This window comes from Athene cunicularia, assembly GCF_003259725.1.
Source record: "Athene cunicularia isolate RWA chromosome 11 unlocalized genomic scaffold, athCun1 chr11_part1, whole genome shotgun sequence".
Classification (NCBI taxonomy): domain Eukaryota; kingdom Metazoa; phylum Chordata; class Aves; order Strigiformes; family Strigidae; genus Athene; species Athene cunicularia.
In genome coordinates this window covers 1,163,690-1,183,461 of record NW_020799113.1, presented here as the reverse complement: position 1 = coordinate 1,183,461, position 19,772 = coordinate 1,163,690, and the positions used below count along the sequence as shown (strand labels likewise).

Below are 19,772 nucleotides of genomic sequence, written 5' to 3'. Positions count from 1 at the left end.
TGCACGCACGTAGGGCCACCTCAGTCCTCTCTCAGCCACAGTCTTAAACACCGAGAGGCTTCTCCTGGCAGGGTTTTAGGGGCGAAGCACCCTGCGTTGCTGCTGGAAGGGCGCGCAGCCTCCCTCCGGCACCTGCGGCCGAAGGCGTGACTTGGCGGCAGGTGAAGGCTGCCTCTCCCTGCCTGTAACCATAGCCCCGTGCTTGCTGGGGAATTCGAGCCAGTGCTGCCAGCAGCAGCGGGTGGCACCATCCCGGTGGCTCCCGGGGCGCTTCCCACCACTGCACAGTGAAGATGGTAGAAGGAGGTTTCGCCAAACTCTTCCAGAAAAAGTCGTTTTTCCGCTTCGTGCAGAAATATCAGCCCCTTGGAAGCGGCGAGCCGGAAGAGGAGGTGAGGATTGCCTGTGCCTCTTGCCTGGACCTGCTGAAATAGTTTGTGTAATTGGGGTTAATTTTGTCTACTTTGTCTGCTTTGTCCCACCGGTAACTTGATATTGCTGCCGCTGCGCTCTCCGCTCTCTGCTCTGAGCCGTTCCCTGTACAACAGGGGACGAGATTAATGATGTTTACCAGGCAGCGGGGTGAGATGGGGATACTTGTTTCTCTGTGATACTCCCAGGACATATAGCTCAGGCCAAAGTCCTGGCCAGAAACATTCTTCTTTGCACTGAGGAGGTTCAAAACTAACGAAATGCGTAGGAGGGTGACTGCCGTGCGGGCCCTAGGTGCTGTGTGAGGCTTTCTGGAGTGCTCACACAAAATGCAAACACTGTCTTGTCTCAGCAGAGGGTAACTGAAGAGCGAGGCTGAGCCTGTCCCCAGGGGTAAGCCCTGCCACCAGTGCAGGTCACTGGTGGATGGGCTGTGACCCCTCGGGCTGTCCTCTGGGCTGTTCCTGCAGTCATGACTAGAGATTTAGCTCAGACCTGCAAAGCCCGCTTCAAAATAATGCTTTCTTTTCTTGGAAAATCTTGGTGTATGAACACTGATTTCCCTTTCCCTGCTTTCACTGCCTTCCCTCAGTGCAGATGGACCAAAAAGTGGCCAGTGGTAGTTTAGGTGACACATTTGCTGTTCTTGTTTTTTCCCCACAAAACCTTCAGGTCTGGGATTATTTTATTATCAAGTTTGCTCAGCACAGGGATTTCCATTGCTCAAGCCCCATTTTTTTCTCCCACATGACAGATTGGTTGGGTGCCCTCCCACGTAAACCTGATTTGTGTAATTCCTTCAGCATATGGGGCTAGCCCTTAGTCCCATCCCAACAAGCACCATCCACACACTTCAAGATCTTCATGTTCTTTTCTGTGACTGTCTGACTGAGGTCTTTTCTCAGATGTCATTTCAGCTAATCCTCTGCTCTCTGCTGAGTCTTGTCTTTCCAGTATGGGGGTTGGTCAGTGCTACAGGGAGAAGAAAACAAGGTATTGAACTCTTACCCTATGCACCACACAGCGCGTTGTGCGATGCTGCTCTACACTACTTAAACACAGCTCAAAATACCAGAAAAGGAAGATCTTGAGGTTACAGAAAGTATCTGGAATCTCACTTTGATTTTTTTCTGATCGTACATAGGCAGGAGGCCACTGGCACATGGTCTGGCTTGTTCCTTGGTAGTACCGTTTCTGTTGTGCCAAAATAAATAATGATACATATTTGCTTCCAAATATAAACCCTTCTTGAATTCTAACTCTAGTCCATGCAGAGTGTGATACATTTATAACAGGACAGGGAAATGGTGTTTTGGTGCAGGCCTAGGGATTAGGCAGCAATGTGAAAGGACAACAAGAACTTGACAATCAATAACGTATTCTCAGGTTATGATTTAGGCTGGTAAATGACTCACATTTCCTCTAAGGGGAAAGTATTTTGCTTCTTTACTTGAAAATAGTTGCAGAGCGCTTTCAGTCTTAACAGATCTTACGTATTTTGGTCAAAGGGTTGTCCTGGGCCTTAAAGATGTGAGTCCAGGTGACCTGATGAGACTCAAACCAGGATAAATACACAAATTGTGGGTTGTGAAGAAAAAGCCCGAGCACTGGTAACTCCGAGGTGGTGGTGATGGTGTTATCTGAAGAGGGCAGAACAGTTAACTTGCGCATCAAAGCACAAGCACAGCCTGTGTCTAGACTCTGCTGTATAGTTTCAACTCTTTCTCTACACTGGCCCATTCAGAATCACCAGGAATTTTTGTGGTGCCAGTTTGCAGTTTACGAGAACCGTGTGTTTCCTGCAGAAATCTGAAGAACAACCACAGAATTTTCTTCTGATCATCCAAGTGTGTGTGTATGTGCGCACGTGCGCAAGCACACGTACCTCTGTGTGTATGTGTGTTGGCAAGTGAGAGAAAAATCTGTGCACTGCATGGGTTGTGTCGCCTTTTCCCTTTGACCACGTCCCAGGGTCACGCCTGTAGCACCCAGTGAACCCCATGGCTACAGTCAGGGGCAGATTTCCCCAAGGGCTGCAGCCCTCTGCTCCCAGTATTTTTTAACCTGAAGAGGTGGGTGGGTTTTGTAACGCTGTCCAGGGCAACCTGTCCATCTCTGCTCTATGGGGTGACCTCCATTCCCACACACGGTGCCACTGGGAGAAGAGTTTGGCATGGTGATCTACTGAAAATCCACTGGGCACCTGCTGTGATTTAGGGGCTTTTTCTCTTGTTCGCTTTAGAAGGAGCTGGCTCCTACCTGAGGCACATCCCGGTCATAGATTTTAGTTCATCAAGATCTTCTTCAGAGCTACTAGGACCTTTCCTTTGCAATTGTTCCATTTCTCCTCACCAGAGCCCCTTTTGACCCTTCCCCCCCATAACACCTGATCCATTCAAGATTCAGTAACCATGAGATGGAGCACAAGTGTTTCCCAGCCCTGTCCTACATTCAGGGCTAAATCAACATTCCAGTTTGAGTTGATTTTTTTTTTTTCATGTCAGGTTTCACACCAATGAACATTTATTTCCTGGAGAGTTTCACAGGCTCCATATCCTCCTAGATATACAGAACATCCTGATCAGAATAGCTTTATTATCACACAGGTAGCTATTCTTTCCATGTACCCTCAAAATAAAACCAAACGGTGCAGCTTCTCTTCTAGAGGAAAAAAGGGAGACCATGGGATTGCCTCAGCACAGCAGTGACACAGACCTCACTTACACATGTGTTTTCAGTCCCTTAGTCACACCTAATTTCTGGCATCTGAAAAACTTCCAGCAGACATGGAGTTAACTCTCACCCTCCAGCTCCCACAGGTTTTTTGACTGAGGACTGCAGCATCTCCCTTCCAGGAGACCTTATATATGAAGTTGCCTTAAACTCTTGAGTTTTGGGGGTTTTTTTTGGCCTCTGTGGGCGTGTTTTAGGTGAGAGAGGAGGCTCCCCCACTGAGATCTGTGGAGCTGCAGGTTTTCCTGCAGCAATAGCAATGTCATCTTGTGGCTCAAGGGACTTTGCTTTAAATTAAAGAGAGCTTGAAGATTTTAATTTTTTTTTTAATTAAGAGGGGAAAAAAAAAAAAAAAGACCAGGTTTGCAGGAGCAAGGGAGCAGTGGGGTGAGGGGAGTGGGATTTGCAGCTGGTGGCAATGAGCCCAGGGTTTGGGCACTGCCCACCCAGTCTGAGTCAGCCCTCCCATACACCTGAGGCAATTTAAAATCCAAGGAATAGTTTTAAAGCAGCTTTTCTGGAAAACCCTTGGCTCTTTTGAACAATCAAGGTGTCTATTTTGAGGTTTGTATGTGGAAGAAGGGATGCCGGAAGCTTTATTTCATGTGGAAATCTGCAATTCTGCGATAGCTGTGCAATGGGGGAGTGAGAAACCGTGTTTGAGAGGAGCTGAAACCCCTGAGGTGGGTGGGAATGGGCTGGGGGCTCGGATGTGGAAGCCCAGCGAGGTAGCCACTCACTTGCAGGGCTGGGGTTTGCTCGGGGTTGGTTTCTGCATGCTGCCTGCACCCCTGAAACGCAGGTCCTCTGCCTGCCACGTGCACCAAAAAAAAACAAAGCAAAGGGCTTTTGAGGGAAGGGTTTGATTTATTTCTTTTAGCAGGGTGAAGAATATATAAGAAGAGGGTTCCTGCTTAATGTTTTAAAGGGCTTCTTATTAGACTAAATAACTCAGCCCACTTTTGTCTGTATTACAGTACATTAGCTGGTCCAAAATAATCTAAAACGGACGGGAAGAGAATATGCAAAACTTCAGTAAAGGCAGAGGTGGGGGGAAATCCCAAGAACTGATCTTTTGGGCTCTTTGCCAGAGTATACAGAGAGGGCTACGCACTCTGCAGAAAGCCCCATGCTTCCTTCCTTCCCGCGTGGGCTGCTCAGTGCAACAATTGATGGGTTGTTTCGGGGCGAGGGATGCGGAGGAGCGGTGCAGGTACCTGCAGCACCGGGCACGCTCCGAGGTGCGCTGGGGCAGGCTGCTGCACGGCTCCCCGCCACGACCAGCAGCTCTTTACAGCCTCCAGTATCTCCTAGTCTCGCAAAGCAATAGATAAACTAATAATTATTTCTTTTACTTCTTTCTGCCCTGTTCTTTGGAGTCATGTACTCTTGTGCTTGAGTTATGCCTAAAGGATAAAGGTTGAAAATGTAAATGGATAATGTTGATAGCCAACATTTGGTTTACAATGTAAATAGAAGAGTAATGTACAAAGAGAGGTTCATATATGAAGGGATTTGCTCAGGACGCTGCCTGGTGCCCAACAGACATGGGGTGGGATGCATTTAGGGGCAAAAGGGCTCTGCACCGGCAGCATTTTGCAGAGGAGGAGGGAGATGGGGCTCCACTGATGTATTTCCAACTTGTGCATTGCTGGGGCTGCTCAGCTGGTAGGAAAAGCTGTGCCACGTTTGTCTAGGGGAAATCACTTACAGGCGTAAGCTAATCAATGCAAATTAACTCATCCCAATAAAGCTGTTCATTTCACAACAGCCCCTGGTGGAAGAGGCACGGGGCTGCCAGTGTTTCTATTGATTGGCAGCCAGCGCTGGCTGTGCAGGGCTCCGACACATCCCCACGCCATGTGCTTTTGTCATTTATTTCCTCCACACCTTTTTCAAAGGTAAATACTGGTGATAGAGCTGGGCCATGGTTTCCCTGCTGGCACTGGGGGAACCATAGGCATGTTACCCTCGTGCCTGGGTCTTTTCTGGCCTTCCAGCTCCTTTAATTAAAATTTAAACTCCTTCGAGTCAAGGCTTGATACCTGCATGTGCCATGGGCAGCACAGAGGGGCCTGTAGACACCACATTAATCAAATCAGCACATGATTGATGATGAACATGAGGTGTCTATGTGTGACAGCTGTGTGTTTTCTTCTAACCAGTCCTTCCATCTCCTTAGATGCATGGGTGGCTTTCGGTCTTGCAGCATTTGGGTGTCAACAAAGGTTCAGGGAACTGATGAATTTGCACAAGTAGGAATAAATCATCAGCTTTAAACATGGAAGGACTTTTTTGTCCCTTCTAGGGATGTCTGTTAAGGGAATGTTGAAATAAGGGTAATGTCCAGTGCTACGATGCCTCAAAATAATGGAGAAATACTGCAGCTTCTTTGGGCAGAATGTGGTCACCAGCATGAGGGAAACATGGAAGCAGGAAAATCCTTGGAAATCTTGGGCAAATTCCTGGGGTTTTAGAAAGACAGGTTGTTCCTGGGGCAAAATGGCTTCTACTAAACAGACCAAGGGATCACAGCAAACTCTCCTCTGATTCCGCCAGGAGCAAGTCAGTGCTGGTATCTCCTGTGTTTGTGGCTGTACTGTGGGTCAGTAAACAGAGATAAAAAGGGGGCTGCAACATATGGAAGTGGGAAAAAACCTTTTTAAGAAGCAGGGCTTAGAGATGTTCCTATCTCATCTGCTGTGAGCTCTCCAGAAGCCAATTCTGTGTACCAGCATGAGCTAACAGCCAAAGAGATTTTCTGCATTTATCTCAAGCTCTAGATTGCAAAACACTGGGTGTCCCTAGAAACCTGAATATTCATAGATGGGCCAATTCTCCAAATTCCACTTCAGGAAGCCCTGAAGTCCTTCAAGCACTTGCTCAGGTGCTGCTATGAGCTGGACCTGAACCTTTCCCTCAGCAAACACTCCAGTGTGCTGGTAGCAGGGAGCTGGTGCCAAATTCCTCCTGCCCTGCCGAGCAAGAGCCTGCTGCGGGACCGAGCACCACGCTCTCTCGGGATCCCTCTCATAATGAACATTTGTGCTTTATGAATGAAGGTAAATGGAAATGGATTTTCCTGTCCCATGGGAAGGGTGAGATTTCTCCCTCTCCATACTTACCCTGCAATAGCAGTCACACCGCCACCGTCATGTGTCTGGCTGAGATTTCAGGGGATGCTGCTGCTCTGGAAAGAGCCTTTTGGAAAAGGAGACAAGGGATCGTGAAAGGGAATAGAGGTCAGGGTGCTGGGAGCTCAGTGCAACCCTCAGGCAGCCTGGATGGAGCGGGGAGGGTTTGTCCTGCTCAGAGGTGTTTGCAGAGCCAGTGGTGAAGGAAAAGAGCTGTGGAGATGGAGAAACATTTACTTTCTCCTGCTGGCTCAGAGATTTTTCTGTCTCATGTTTGCTGTTCATTTATTATGTCTTTAACAAGGGAAAATAGGTTTTTTCCTTGCTCTGAGCATTGAGTGTGCAATGGGCTGTGAGACACTGGCATGGAAAAATACTCACCTTGGGCAGGATACCTGCAAAGAGCAGAGCCTGGCATGCTTTTCTGGCCACAGTGGGGGTGTGGGTTTGTCTTTTTGGTAATCCAGCTCCTAATTCCACTTCAAGAATGTGCACCTGCCTTGGAGGCTGTAATAAGGATTAATTAGTGAATGGTATAGAGTGCTGTGATTTAGAAAGTGTTTTAGCTAACTGTGAAGTCACACAGCTGGCAAAGTGAGGGAAGGGAATGGGATTAAGATGCAAAGAGATGCTGAAATGATTTTATGAACTCTGCTCTCACCTAACAATTGCTTTCTCTCGTTTGCTCAGACCCATGAGGAGTGTGAGCTGAAAATAATCGAGCAGGAGAAGGAGGTGACAGTTCTGCCCCCGAAGGACGCATGTAAATGCCATAAAGAAGACTTGGCAAAAGCTTTAAATGTAAGGGTTTTTACAGGTCTTTGTGAACATAGCAATGCAGTCCGTGTAATGTGACTGTGGGAAGAGACTGAGAAGCAAAATTGGTCTTTGGTTTCACATGCAGACTCCTGGAGTGCCCAATTCCTCTGCCTTTACATGGGACAAATCCTCACGTTGGCTACGTTCAAGGCTCAGCGTTGGGCATTCGTGCTTCACTTTGTCCCAGGGTAGGACTTCACTGAAGTGAGCAGCTCTGTGAGCTGCAGGTGAAAGAGTCCACAGAGCTCTGCCGGGGTTGGCACAGGGTGCACAGCTCAGCCACCCTAGTTATCAGCAGCTCCTTGGAAAAGTGGTGTGTAAGTGCAAGCAGCACTTTTTCCCTGCTTTTTGTAGCAGACTTCATTTCAGAGGCAAAACTCATCACATTTATAGTCCTAGATGACTTCTCGAAGGCTTGCTCGCAGCTTGAATTGTTAGATAAAAAATCACCTCGCCATCCCCACCCCAAGCAAAGAGCAAAGCTGTAGCCATCGCCTGGGTCGGCTCATGCTGGGACCCATTTGCCCACGCGGAGCGGGGGGATCAGCCCTGGCAGGGATGTTTGTGGTGGTAGGATGGGCCACTCTGCCCCAGCCCCACTCCTTCCCCACAGCTGCAGAACAGAGTAGCCGGAGGGATGGAGGGACACTGGGGCTCAGGAAGGAAACTCCAGTTACTTGGTTTGCACTGGAGTTGACCCTTGGGAAGAGAAACAGTCTCATTTTATAACTCATGCTTAATCCCACCTGTGAAAAACAGATGGAAATTTAGAAAGGCTAAATCCCCACAGCCAGGGAAAGCTATAATGTTTACCAATATTTTGATGTCTGACCTTACTGTTTTTTAAAATCTGGGCGAGATACATTTTCTCCATTTGTTCTCTTTGAATTTTATCAGGGTATTTTTATTTTTCCTTTAAATATACAGTGAAACCAGAAATCAATTCTTTCCTTTACTACTTCAGATTTCTCATTTGTCATCTATTATATTCTTTCTCACATGTGGAAGTTTTTTTAAAAATAACTTGTGTTTACTTTATGGCTTTCTGTGATAGTTGGTGGTAAAGTTTTTTAGTTTAACAAATATAAATACCTAACCAGAAAAACAGTAGATAGATTTATCTTTTTTGTGGGGGACTGAACCATGAACATTTTGTCCAGTGTACTTACAGGTTTTTAACAGAAATTTGCCTTAAGAAGTTTTCTGTAACTATTCTACAATATATAATGTTTGTTTGGTTGGTTGTTTAAAATTTCCCTCTAGGTTGACTTACAAACTGGACTCTCTGAGTTTTCTGTGCTACAGCGCAGATTAAAACATGGCTGGAATGAATTTTCAGTAGAGAATCCAGAACCGATATGGAAGAAATATCTAGACCAGGTAAGGATTTTCTGCAGATTCTCATTTCTTGGCAAAAACTCCTGGTTTGGTTGGTCTGAGCGTGTTTCTACACTGAAATATTCAGGGTTTCCACCTCCACAGATCCAGCCTGGGAACAGGCGATTCCCCAGATACAGAAACTGTCTGTTTCCTCAGGAAAGCCATTGTGAGATTCAGATGGGGGGTCATTTAATATGAACAAAAAAAAAAATCTTAAATATTTTTATCTCCACACAGCCCACAAATCAAAAGACAGATCAGTGACCTGATTTCTGGAGCATGTTTATTCATAGAATCATAGAATGGTTTGGGTTGGAAAGGACCTTAAAGACCATCTAGTCCCAACCCCCTGCCCTGGGCAGGGCCACCTTCCACTAGCCCAGGTTGCCCAAAGCCCCGTCCAACCTGGCCTTGAACCCTGCCAGGGAGGGGGCAGCCACAGCTGCTCTGGGCAACCTCTGCCAGGGCCTCACCACCCTCACAGGGAAGAATTTCTTCCTTGTATCTAATCTAAATCTACTCTCTTTCAGTTTAAAACCGTTACCCCTTGTCCTATTACAACAGGCTCTGCTAAAAAGTTTGTCCCCATCTTTCCTGTAGCCCCTTTCAGCCCTGGGAGGCCACTCCTAGGTCTCCCCAGAGCCTTCTCTTCTCCAGCTGAACCCCCCAACTCTCTCAGCCTGTCCTCACAGGGGGTGCTCCAGCCCCCCGAGCATCTCTGTGACCTCCTCTGGCCCTGCTTGAGCAGGTTTGTGTCCTTCTGCTGTTGGTGCCCCAGAGCTGGACCCAGCCCTGCAGGGGGGTCTCATGAGAGTGGAGTACAGGGCGAGAATCCCCCCCTCGCCCTGCTGCCCACCCTGCTCTGGGTGCAGCCCAGGACACGGTTGGCTTTCTGGGCTGTAAGCGCCCACTGCTGGCTCACAGTCAGTTTTCCATCCACTAATACCCCCGAGGTCCTTATCCTCAGAGCTTCTCTTAACCTACTCATTGCCCAGCCTGTATTTGTGCTTGGGATTGACGCAACCCATGTGCAGGACCTTGCCCTTGACTTTATTGAACTTCATTCCCTTTAAGGCAAGTGATAAAATCATGAAAGTGTTGAGGAAAGCCAGTCGTAGCTGAAAGCCATTCTGATTTCAGTTACCCCAGTGAAGAAAAGCCCTAAACCTCCAGCAAAAGCAGAGACAATTGTAGAGCTCAAGTGAGAGTTAATGTCTCTGTTGCCAGTAAGGGATACGTCCATTCATGGTGCCATGTGCTGTGAAGAGCCACGATTTCCAACCAGATGCCCCAAAGAGTCAGACAGAAGGTGGTATTTGCTATCTTGGTTTTCCCCACTGAGTTATCCCTGAGTTTTGCTTTTATTGACTGGTTCTCATCAGTATTTAATGCGTCGTTCACTTCTCTTTTAGAACTCTTTAATTTTTTAAATTTTCAACCAGCAATTTAACTGATTTTCTTCTCGCTCAGCTGAATCATGAAGATTTTAGTTGCTTTGAAAGACTTTTATGGATTATCTTTTTTTACCTATGTGATCAATATTCTTTAAGCACTTTGTAATCATCACTAAGTCTCTTCGAGGATTCTTTTATTCATCATAAAAAGTGAGATTGTGCTTTTTTTTGTCTGCTCGTTCTTAACAAGCTGTTTCTACTATGGGGACACCAAACAAACTATTTAGTGTATCTCTGAACCCTCCATAACCTGTCATTCTCTCTGGAAGAGCTGCTTGCTGTCCCACACCATTCATTCCTCTGCACTTGAGCACAGTCCTTCAGCGGACACTTGACATGGCTTCTTCCAGCTGCTGTTTTTGTAAAACATCCCCTTTGGCCCGGTCTTTCTACTGAGAAACAAAAGGGACTTTCACCTTTGGCTTCATCAGGAAATAAATTTAATCCTTTTCTTTCCTACCATGCATTGCCACACTCCTGTTACCCAAAACAGTCAGTCTTGTCTTTGCCTGACTTAATTCCCTTATATCAACCCCCACATTAGCTAAACAGAGCTGTAACTTTCTCAGGTAGGAGTAAAGTCCATAAAATCTGTGCTTAAAAGTGAAAAAAAGTGAGGATCTGATTCCTGCAGCCCTGGGTACAGCACAGAGTTTAGCACATTAATTAAATTTAAAAAAAAAAAAAAGAGGATTTTTGGTTTCAAATTCTAAAAAGACAATAAAGTTTTTGTTTGTACCTATTTTGCCTCCCAGGAGCTTTTAGAGTCAGCGCTACGCTGTATGCCTGCAAAGGCAAGCCTTGCCTGTGCCAGCAGGGGAAAAGAGAAAAAACTCATGTCTTTTGGCATCAGCCTTGTCCTGCTGGTCCCTGACACCGTCCATCTCCTGTATGGGGACAGGACCCGGCACCAGCCCGACCACAGGTGCTGCACCCTCCTTGTCCAGGCAGCGTGATGGTGCTATCATGAGCAAGGAGGGTCCCTGCAGCAAAACCATCATGTCCGAGGAGATCTGAAACCAGCTCAGCTTCAGCAACTCCATTTTATATTGCAATTTGCTTTTTCTTTTTTTTTTTTTCAGTTTAAAAATCCCCTCATTCTCTTGTTGCTGGCTTCCGCTTTAGTAAGTGTCATCACAAAAGAATACGAGGACGCTGCAAGCATCGCCATGGTACGTGGTACCTCTCCTGCAACCCAGCCCTTTATTCTCTGAGGCTGGTGTGCCCACTCCTCTAATGCCTCTTTCTTCACAGGCAGTGCTCATCGTGGTCACCGTGGCCTTCATCCAGGTATGTCACCCGGAGCTCAGCTCCGCGCCTGGGTCTCTCGTGAGCGAGCCCTCTCGTGTAACTTGGTTTTCTTCTCCTTTCTCATTTAAAAGGAATATCGCTCAGAAAAATCTCTGGAAGAACTTAACAAGCTGGTGCCTCCTGAGTGCAACTGGTGAGGAATGCCTGCTTCAGTGGGGTTTAGCAGGGTTTGAGTTATGAGGGCAGAACCGAGGGCTGAAGAAAATTACTTCTGGTTGTCATGCACGTAATGAGAACCTGCTGTCCAGAGGGGTGGCACCACGCCTGGGTGCAGCTGTAAGGCACACTGAAAGGGGTTGAAATAACTCTGAATTTTAAAGTAGGCACCCAGAGGAATTGAATAAATGCTGAGAGACAGAAGGGTCACAGAAATGTCCTGCTCTGCACCCTGCAGGAAGGTCCCTGCAGCCTCTTTTATGTTGCTGACTCCCTGTGCAGGGAAAACCTCACTTGCGTATGTTTTTGGCTTTAGGGTAGTTTTGTCCCTGGGAAATTGGCACAAAATGGCTTATGAGTGGAGGTGTGTGCAGGCTAGGTATCCTCACCCACGCCTGCCCATTGCTGTCCGTACACGCTGGGCACGGGCACACCAGGCACTTCGGTGCAGATTGGTCACAGCATCGCCTGTGGAGCAGCTGTAGGGTGTATCATCCCACTTCCCTGACTGCTTTGAAGTTTAGTACCAGTGCTTTAGATTACAGGAAACACTTTTCCTATTTATGTCTTTGCAAATCAGCTTTGTCACGGCCAATGTAAATAAACTGTGAGGCTCAGAGAAACCTTGCACTGCTAAAGAAGTGTGGGGTTTTCTTCTGGTCCAAAGTTCACCCAGGTTTGGATCTTACAAATGCCACTGTTCTTTATTTGTTTATGGTATGACACCATAACCACTTGAAAGGATGTACTTTTAATGCAATGGTGAAATGCCAGTGGTAATTCTAGCTTTAAAAAGCTTCTTTTTAGGTTAAAGAATCTGCGTTTCATTATTTAAAGTGAGCCATGGGAAAGCACACCTTGTCACTCCCATCTACTGTATAACTACTGTTGAAGTCACTTATTTATGAAATGTAAGTCTTCCATAACCTGCCCACCTGTTTATGAATTAAAACTGAGCCCAAACTAAACATAATCATTTCTCCTCATCGTTATGAAGATTTTAGGCTCTTATTCACATTGGAAGCTCTTTTGGTCAGGGATCTTGCTTTCTTGCCAGTCACATTCCCAGACCTGCGGGAGGAATAAAAACCTCACAGCCTGGTTTCCTTTCTTCTTTTTCCATTTGTCTCATGTAGCCTAAGGGAAGGAAAACTCCAGCATCTTCTAGCGCGAGAGCTTGTGCCTGGAGATATCATATATCTGTCTGTTGGTGACAGGGTTCCTGCAGACCTCAGGCTGATAGAGGTAAATACAGCTATAAATACGAGAGCCTGCTTGGAAATGTTTTGTCTTAACAGTGCCAGAAATGTGTCTGTTTAATTAGGTTACAGATCTGCTGGTGGATGAATCCAGTTTTACTGGAGAGGCTGAGCCTTGCAACAAGACTGACAGTGTATTAGTGGAAGCTGGAGACATAACCACGCTGAGCAATGTTGTTTTCATGGGGACCCTGGTGCGGTATGGAAAGGGAAAAGTGAGTCCTCTCATCTTTGGTCTTGACATTGGTTACAGAATCTCTAGATTTTTTTAATCTTTGTCTCTCTTTTTTTTCCTTTTTTTTTCAGGGTGTAGTTATTGGGACGGGTGAAAATTCGCAGTTTGGAGAAGTGTTCAAAATGATGCAAGCTGAAGAGGTAAAGCAGTCGATGTCTGTGGAAATGGTGGATGTCCTGGGTGAAAGTTTGTGAGCAGGAGTGGTTCCAAGATCTAATGCACTGGGTTCATTTCTGTTTCTGCTACAAAGTGCTTGTGTGACTGAGGGATGACAAAGTGCTGTATCCAAAAAAAGAAGGCTATAAGCAGGATTTAGGCTTCTAAATCCAGACTTTTGATATTTAGCTTGTATCTAACCTTGTAGTCAGCTAAACCTCATGGTTTCTTCTTTTTTTATTTCACACACACGCACACCTTCCACTAGGTCTATAAATTTTTTGCTTCCACACATGCCAAAATTTTGTGGGCCAGATCTCTGAACTAACACAGATGAGTCTCTGTAAACTAGTTAACTCTTGATCCATTAACACAAGAGATCACAGGACAGCAGAAGCAGCCACTATGGGAGGTGTTGTGATGCATCTGCAGAGCTAGTACAGGTCTGTGATGCTCTGCAGTGCTTAAAAGTGCTGCTGCAGAATAGGAGCTCAGGTCTGGTGCCCTCCTTGGCCTGAAACTCAGACTTCCCAAACCCTACCACCCTCCAGGGTCCATCCTACGTGTCAGGTCAGGGTTGCTCTGAGCTGGTTCAGTGGAGGAGAAGGATCATAGAAAGGCTGTGACCCTGGTCTGGATTGGAGAGCACAGACCATGAGGATGGAGGTTCAGGCTTTTTATCCCTGTATGGAGGCTTTGCATGCACATTATCCAGTCCTGGAGTCAATCACTAAGGTCCTCTCCAGATTTAGCCCTTAGCATGTCCCTAGTCTGTCCCTACCTTATCTCCCCAGCTGTAAACAAATGTAATTCATCTCTTCTCCCACTATTTTGCCTGTCTTGAGTGCATTGAGGCAGAGACTCTCTCCCTGCAGGACAGTCTGTGCCCAGCAGACCCCGTTGGGGGTTTGGGGTGGGTAAGCACTAGGGTAGAGCAGGCAGCTGTAGGGACCACTGCAGGCTGTGTGAGTCAGTCATTCTGGGCTGACCATCATTTCATCTCATAAAACAAGCAAAGAAACCCACCTATTCTCTAATGTTTCCAGACTCCCAAAACACCTCTCCAGAAAAGCATGGACAGACTGGGGAAGCAACTCACTCTTTTCTCCTTTGGCATAATTGGTGAGTTGGACGCAATGCCTGTACTTGCATGGTCAGCTGTGAAAGCCCTCTGTGCTCCAGGGCCACTTTTTCCAAAAGTACTTGTTGATGTGGGTTACCTGGGCTTTGGGGATTCAAGCAGAGACATCTCTGAATGAGAGACCCGGGGGCCTCATTTCATAGTCAGTTCTCTAACAACAGATAAACGGGTTAGAGGTTTATTAATTTCTTGAAGTTTTATAATCGGATGGTTTTCTCCCACCAGGTTTGATAATGCTCATTGGCTGGTTACAAGGGAAGCATCTCCTCAGCATGTTCACAATTGGAGTTAGGTGAGGACTGGAGAGCACCTTTCTCTTTGTTTTCTAATGAAACCTGTCACAGGGAATTCCCTGTTCAAAACAACGGACATTTCACAAAAGAGAACTTACGTAAGACCCTTCATAAATATCTATTGATCTTGTACCGGTGAAATTAATGTGAGCTTTACAACAGAGTTTAGGTAAAAAAAGTAAGTTTGAGAGTTTATTTAATTTTTCAAATTGGTATTTTGAAAGCCTTCCCTGGAATTTCTACCTCATCCTGCTGTGAATGTCCTTTCCTATCTGTACTATGAATTTAGTGGGAGTGTAGCAACAGCAAATATTAATCTTTGTTGTTCGTACTGGATTTACGTCTAAAGATAGGAACGCACAGTTTATGTGACATAAAAAGTATGCACAGCCTCTTAATCAAACATCATAAAGCATACGTTTTCAGTAGTACCCATTAAACCTGTTTGGTGTTGTCACAGCTCTAAAATCAATCCTTTTAAAAAAGAAAAACTTTTCTATGGACATAAGAATAAAACCACAGTTGAGGAGATAAAAGAGAAGTCGAAGTGGCTCAGTGCCCACCTTCCTGTCTCCTGGGGGCATGTGGTGGCAAAGAAAAGTGGTTAAACCTGAGTTTTGGTGAGCAGCCCATGGTTTCAACAGTCCTCCTTGATTACTTTTTGCACATACCTAGAAGTGTTCAGAGTTACCCAAGGAATAACTAAGGGACAGATACGGACTGTGTCTGGATTTTTCTAGCACATCAAGTGTTTCAGGTTTTGCTGTTGCTCCATGTATGCAGCATGGGGACATCTGGGGAGTTGATTCTGTCCCACCATAGCTTGTACCCACCTGTAAGAGAGAAGATGAGGGGCTGCGTGTGGCCAGGAGCCAGTAGCTAACATGTGAGTCGTGACGCCAAGGAATATTTCAACTTTCATCCTCAGGAAGTTAAATAAATGAAATTAAATCTAACCCCTAAATCCCTACTTAGCCAGAAATTAATGCTCTTTGACAATGTAAAGAAGAGAAGTAATAGTTCTGTCTAAATCATCCAGAGAAAGGTTGAAGGGGTGGATAAATATCCTGCTTTTGTATTTACAGTGTGCAAGGAGTCCCAGTGTTTAACACTGCACTCTCAGATGCAGATACGCACATATAAGCAGGGAAACTCACCCCATGGAAATGTCCCTTTGACACGTTTTGGTCAGTACCTGTAGTCTGGCCCCTTTGTTGAAGCTGTTGTGTCTCTGCTGTCCCCAGCCTGGCGGTGGCTGCCATCCCAGAGGGCCTTCCCATCGTGGTCACCGTCACGCTGGTGCTGGGCGTTCTCCGGATGGCCAAGAAAAGGGTGATTGTGAAGAAGCTGCCCATAGTAGAAACCTTAGGTAAGGCTGAAAAGGGATCACACAGCTTGGTCATTGGCCAGGCTTCAAAATCTGAACGAATAGCAGTGGGCTGGCCAAGTAAGCCTTGGTCAGATTAGAAAAAAAAATAAATTGGAATATGCTTAGTGGGCCAGAGCAACCCACTCACACTTAAATACATTTTCTACCCTGTGTTTCTCACACTTTGCCCTTATTTTAGTGATAATAACACAGGCAGGTGCTAGGAATGGTGCACCCAGGCCATGGCATTGACCCACGGGGAGCAGAGCCCCTCTCCAGACATGCATGTCCTGCTGGGGTTGGAAGGCTTTGTTTCCCCTTCCTCACCCCTCTGTGGAATCCTCCTGCAGGTCCATCCTGTCCACTTCTTCAGAGGCTGGCTAAAAATCTTGGCAGCCCCTTAAGCAGAGCCTGGTGGCGTAAATAAAACCACTTATCCTTCTGCAGCCTGTGTGGCCATCTGCCTGATATCCAAAGAGTCATGGAAAACAGGGACAAGAGTGGACCCTGAGAAGGCACCACCCAGCCCATCCTCACAACTGCAGGGCAGAACGATCTGTAACGAAATTATTCCTCCACCTCCTCTTACCTTCAAATTGGCCCTTATTCCCAGGTCACAGTATTCCAGGTTTTTCTGCTCTGACCTTGGCCAGTGTGGCAGTTATAAGAAGAGATATGTTGTATATTTAGTACCACTCATTAAAAAGTACACTAAATTCCAAGCCTGGCCCATGCAGTCGCAAATATCTACTGCACAACCGGATCCTTCAGCTAAAATCTGTCTTCCCTGGAAATGGTGCTATTGTTTGAATTGCCCTTGTTTGTTCTGCAGTTAAGGAATCTTATCACCCTTATTTTATTGTATCTACCCTGATCCAGGACATCTGAAACAGCTTTATCTCATGAAGAATGTCGTTCTGGTAGGGCTGCACCCAAATAGGTGTAACTGCCAGATTCCTGGGTACACTGCAAGATAGTCTAAGCACAGCAAAAACTGTACTCTCCCACACATTAATTGTGCCGTGTCTGTTCACTTCTGAAAAAATAACCCTTCTTCTTTATCTGATTCTTTAATAGGAACTAAAAATGATATATTGGAGGTGATAGCTTTGGTCCGTGCTAATCCTTCAAAACTGCAATTATTTTAATTGCAGCCCAATCTGCTTTATTCTCTCCAGGCTCTTACCTGATGGTCGTCATGCTCCTGAGGTCTGTGCCTAAGCAGTGTGGTCATTTCCAGAGCCAGGGAAGACAGGCAGACTTAGAAGGGAGCTGGAGCCTGATTCTTTTTTTTGCATTAAAGTCATTTTTCCCCTTCTCGGGAGTGGAAACTAGCCTGAATGTGGTGACTCTGCTAATTCACTCCTTTGCTGAATTGTGGTGTAAATGGGCTCTGGAAGAAATGTGCTTTACAGAAGCAGGATTGTCACAAAGCAGAGCACGAGTGGGGCAGCTTCTGCTCCTACCTGTAGATTTTCAAGGTTTTTTTGGTAACAGTCTCTAACACATCTACCCTCACAGTCCCTTGGTGAGGCAGGGAAGGGCTGTTATTCCTGATTTAGATAAGCAAGGGTTAAGTGGCCCATCTGAGGAAGCATGTGGCAGAGTGGGAATTTGATATGTCTTTTCAGAATAGAACAGCTGCTCTGCTGTGTGATGTCGCAGCTCAGCAGCATAGATCGACTCCCTGGAGATCAGTGCCTTCTCTGCCCACCATATGATTCTCAAGACAACGTGGCCCTCTTCAGATGTCTCCTACCACATCTCATATCTAAGTTATGTGCACAATACCCTGACGTGCACTCAGATCCTTTCCTTTCAACACCCTATTAGGAAACTTCTCCATTTCTTGGTATTTTCTCCCTTTTCTCACTGGTGGAGTTTGAGTAACATTGGGAAAACACGTTCTCCCTCTTCCAGAGCCCTGAATCTTGCTGTTCAGTTGCATTATTTATTAGTTCTGATTAAAAACTTTTCTGCATCAGGTTGCTGCAATGTCATCTGCTCAGATAAGACAGGCACTCTGACAGCCAACGAGATGACGGTGACTCGGCTTGTGACTTCGGATGGGTTCCAGGCAGAGGTATGGCTGCGGTGTAATACAGACTTTCCTGTTCAAGTTCAGTGGGGCTGATTTGCTTTTAGTTCAATTAGGCCCCAAATGAGGGATGTTGAATGAGTCCCAGAACAAGCAGTTTCTTGCACATTACCGGTTCCATTAAAGAGAAGGGACTTTTGCAATGCTGGAGACAGTCAGGGGTGGGGCTGAGTGTACAAAAGCTGCTCAGACACAATAAACAAAGATGTTCATTGACATAATCTGCAGTTCTCTGCAACTGTAAATATTGAAACCTGCCACTGACCCCTGTGGGTCCATCTTCTGTAGAAATGTATCTTATATGAGTGACTTGATCCTTCTGCTTTGTTCATTTACCTGTGTGCAAAGTGGGTGAAAAATGTAGGCATGCAAAATGTAAGGCAGTGGGGAGATAGGCTGGTCATCAGTAGGGCAGGGCTTGAACAAAACCAGTGAACCCACGGCTGCCAAAGGGCTGCAAGAGACTCCTGAAATCATGGCAAACAGGTTCTGTGTAAGACAAGCTGATTCTTTTTGTTCCTATACAAGCTATTGTAATATTATACATTCACTATCTGCAGCCTTTCCTATAAGCATTGCTTTGAGCTGGAGAGGAGAATCCCAGCGTGCCTTCAAATTCAAAAATTTGCTCAACTGGACCCCAACATATACAAATGTAGTATAGTCCTGCCTGGCAATGGGAAATTTGCTCTTTCTGTCTGCCCCTTCCTCAGGTCAGCGGGGTGGGCTACAATGGAGAAGGAAACGTTTATCTTCTGCCATCAAAGGAGATCCTTAAAGAATTTTCCAATGTCTCAGTTGGGAAACTAGTGGAGGTAAGTCTAAACTATGAACCAGCTTGACCGATTTACATTCAGTTTTCATTTGCACAGATCACTTTGGGTAATAAGTGTGAAAAAAAAGCCACTTTTGTAACTATTTTGAACTGTCTTGCTAGAGCATTCTCATGGAAAGGCTCTGAGTAATTGTGATCTAATACCTGAAGCTGATGGCTGAAAGGTAGTCATCATGAGACTTGTAAGGAGAGACCAGAGTCATCAGCTTAAAGTGTCAATGACATTCTGAATAAAAATACAGTTCTGGCAGAGGAGAGACCAATTAATTTTACCACGTTCAGGTTTTTAATGGGAACAGATTTTAGACTTTATCTACATAGTCAATTTATAAATGTACTGTGATGGTCTCTGGGTTTTGTGCTAGCATTAAATAAAATCTTGCACATTCGACTGTAGGCTAAAGCAGAGTGTTTGGGTAGTGAAATGATCTGAGCTGGAATCTCAAATGGAGATTAGGTCTTACTTCATCCATACTGCACATTAGAAACAATAGTAGGAGAGACTAAGATTTCATTTTTGTGATTTACCAAGCTTGTTAGACATATATTATGTTAATTTACCCCAAACACATTTTACCAAAATACAGGTGTATCCTATGGATTAAGTGGGTTTAGAAAGCACAAGAACTGACCTCAAGAGATGCTGCTATGGGGAATAGCACATCTTTTGGGATGTGGCTGCTTTCATTCTCCAATCTTTCATTATTTCGTTTAAAGAGATGGAAAAACTATTAATTTAGTTATGAAAAAACCCCAACATGTAAATATATCTCTTTCTCTAGGCTGGCTGTGTAGTCAATAATGCCATTATCAGGAAAAATAGTGTAATGGGACAGCCCACAGAAGGAGCTCTCATTGCCCTTGCAATGAAGGTAAGATTGTTCAGATTTAAAATGGTCCAGAAATTAAAAAATCCAAAAAAACCCAAACAAACAAAAAAGAACAAACCAAAAAACAAACAAACAAA

At 45.6% G+C, this 19,772-nt stretch overlaps 1 protein-coding gene across 1 annotated transcript in view; it reads left to right on the top strand.

Annotated features, from left to right (window-relative positions):
- ATP2C2 (ATPase secretory pathway Ca2+ transporting 2) overlaps positions 1-19,772 on the top strand; it is a 32,186-nt gene continuing 12,414 nt past the window's right edge. The window contains exons 1-15 of the mRNA XM_026856505.1: positions 1-392; positions 6,990-7,100; positions 8,382-8,498; positions 11,035-11,124; positions 11,207-11,242; positions 11,335-11,396; positions 12,556-12,664; positions 12,744-12,893; positions 12,985-13,053; positions 14,116-14,191; positions 14,436-14,502; positions 15,748-15,872; positions 17,858-17,955; positions 18,684-18,785; positions 19,588-19,677. Coding sequence (XP_026712306.1) covers positions 294-392; positions 6,990-7,100; positions 8,382-8,498; positions 11,035-11,124; positions 11,207-11,242; positions 11,335-11,396; positions 12,556-12,664; positions 12,744-12,893; positions 12,985-13,053; positions 14,116-14,191; positions 14,436-14,502; positions 15,748-15,872; positions 17,858-17,955; positions 18,684-18,785; positions 19,588-19,677 — 1,401 coding nt within the window. The 5' untranslated portion in view covers positions 1-293. The remainder of the gene's footprint in view (positions 393-6,989; positions 7,101-8,381; positions 8,499-11,034; positions 11,125-11,206; positions 11,243-11,334; positions 11,397-12,555; positions 12,665-12,743; positions 12,894-12,984; positions 13,054-14,115; positions 14,192-14,435; positions 14,503-15,747; positions 15,873-17,857; positions 17,956-18,683; positions 18,786-19,587; positions 19,678-19,772) is intronic.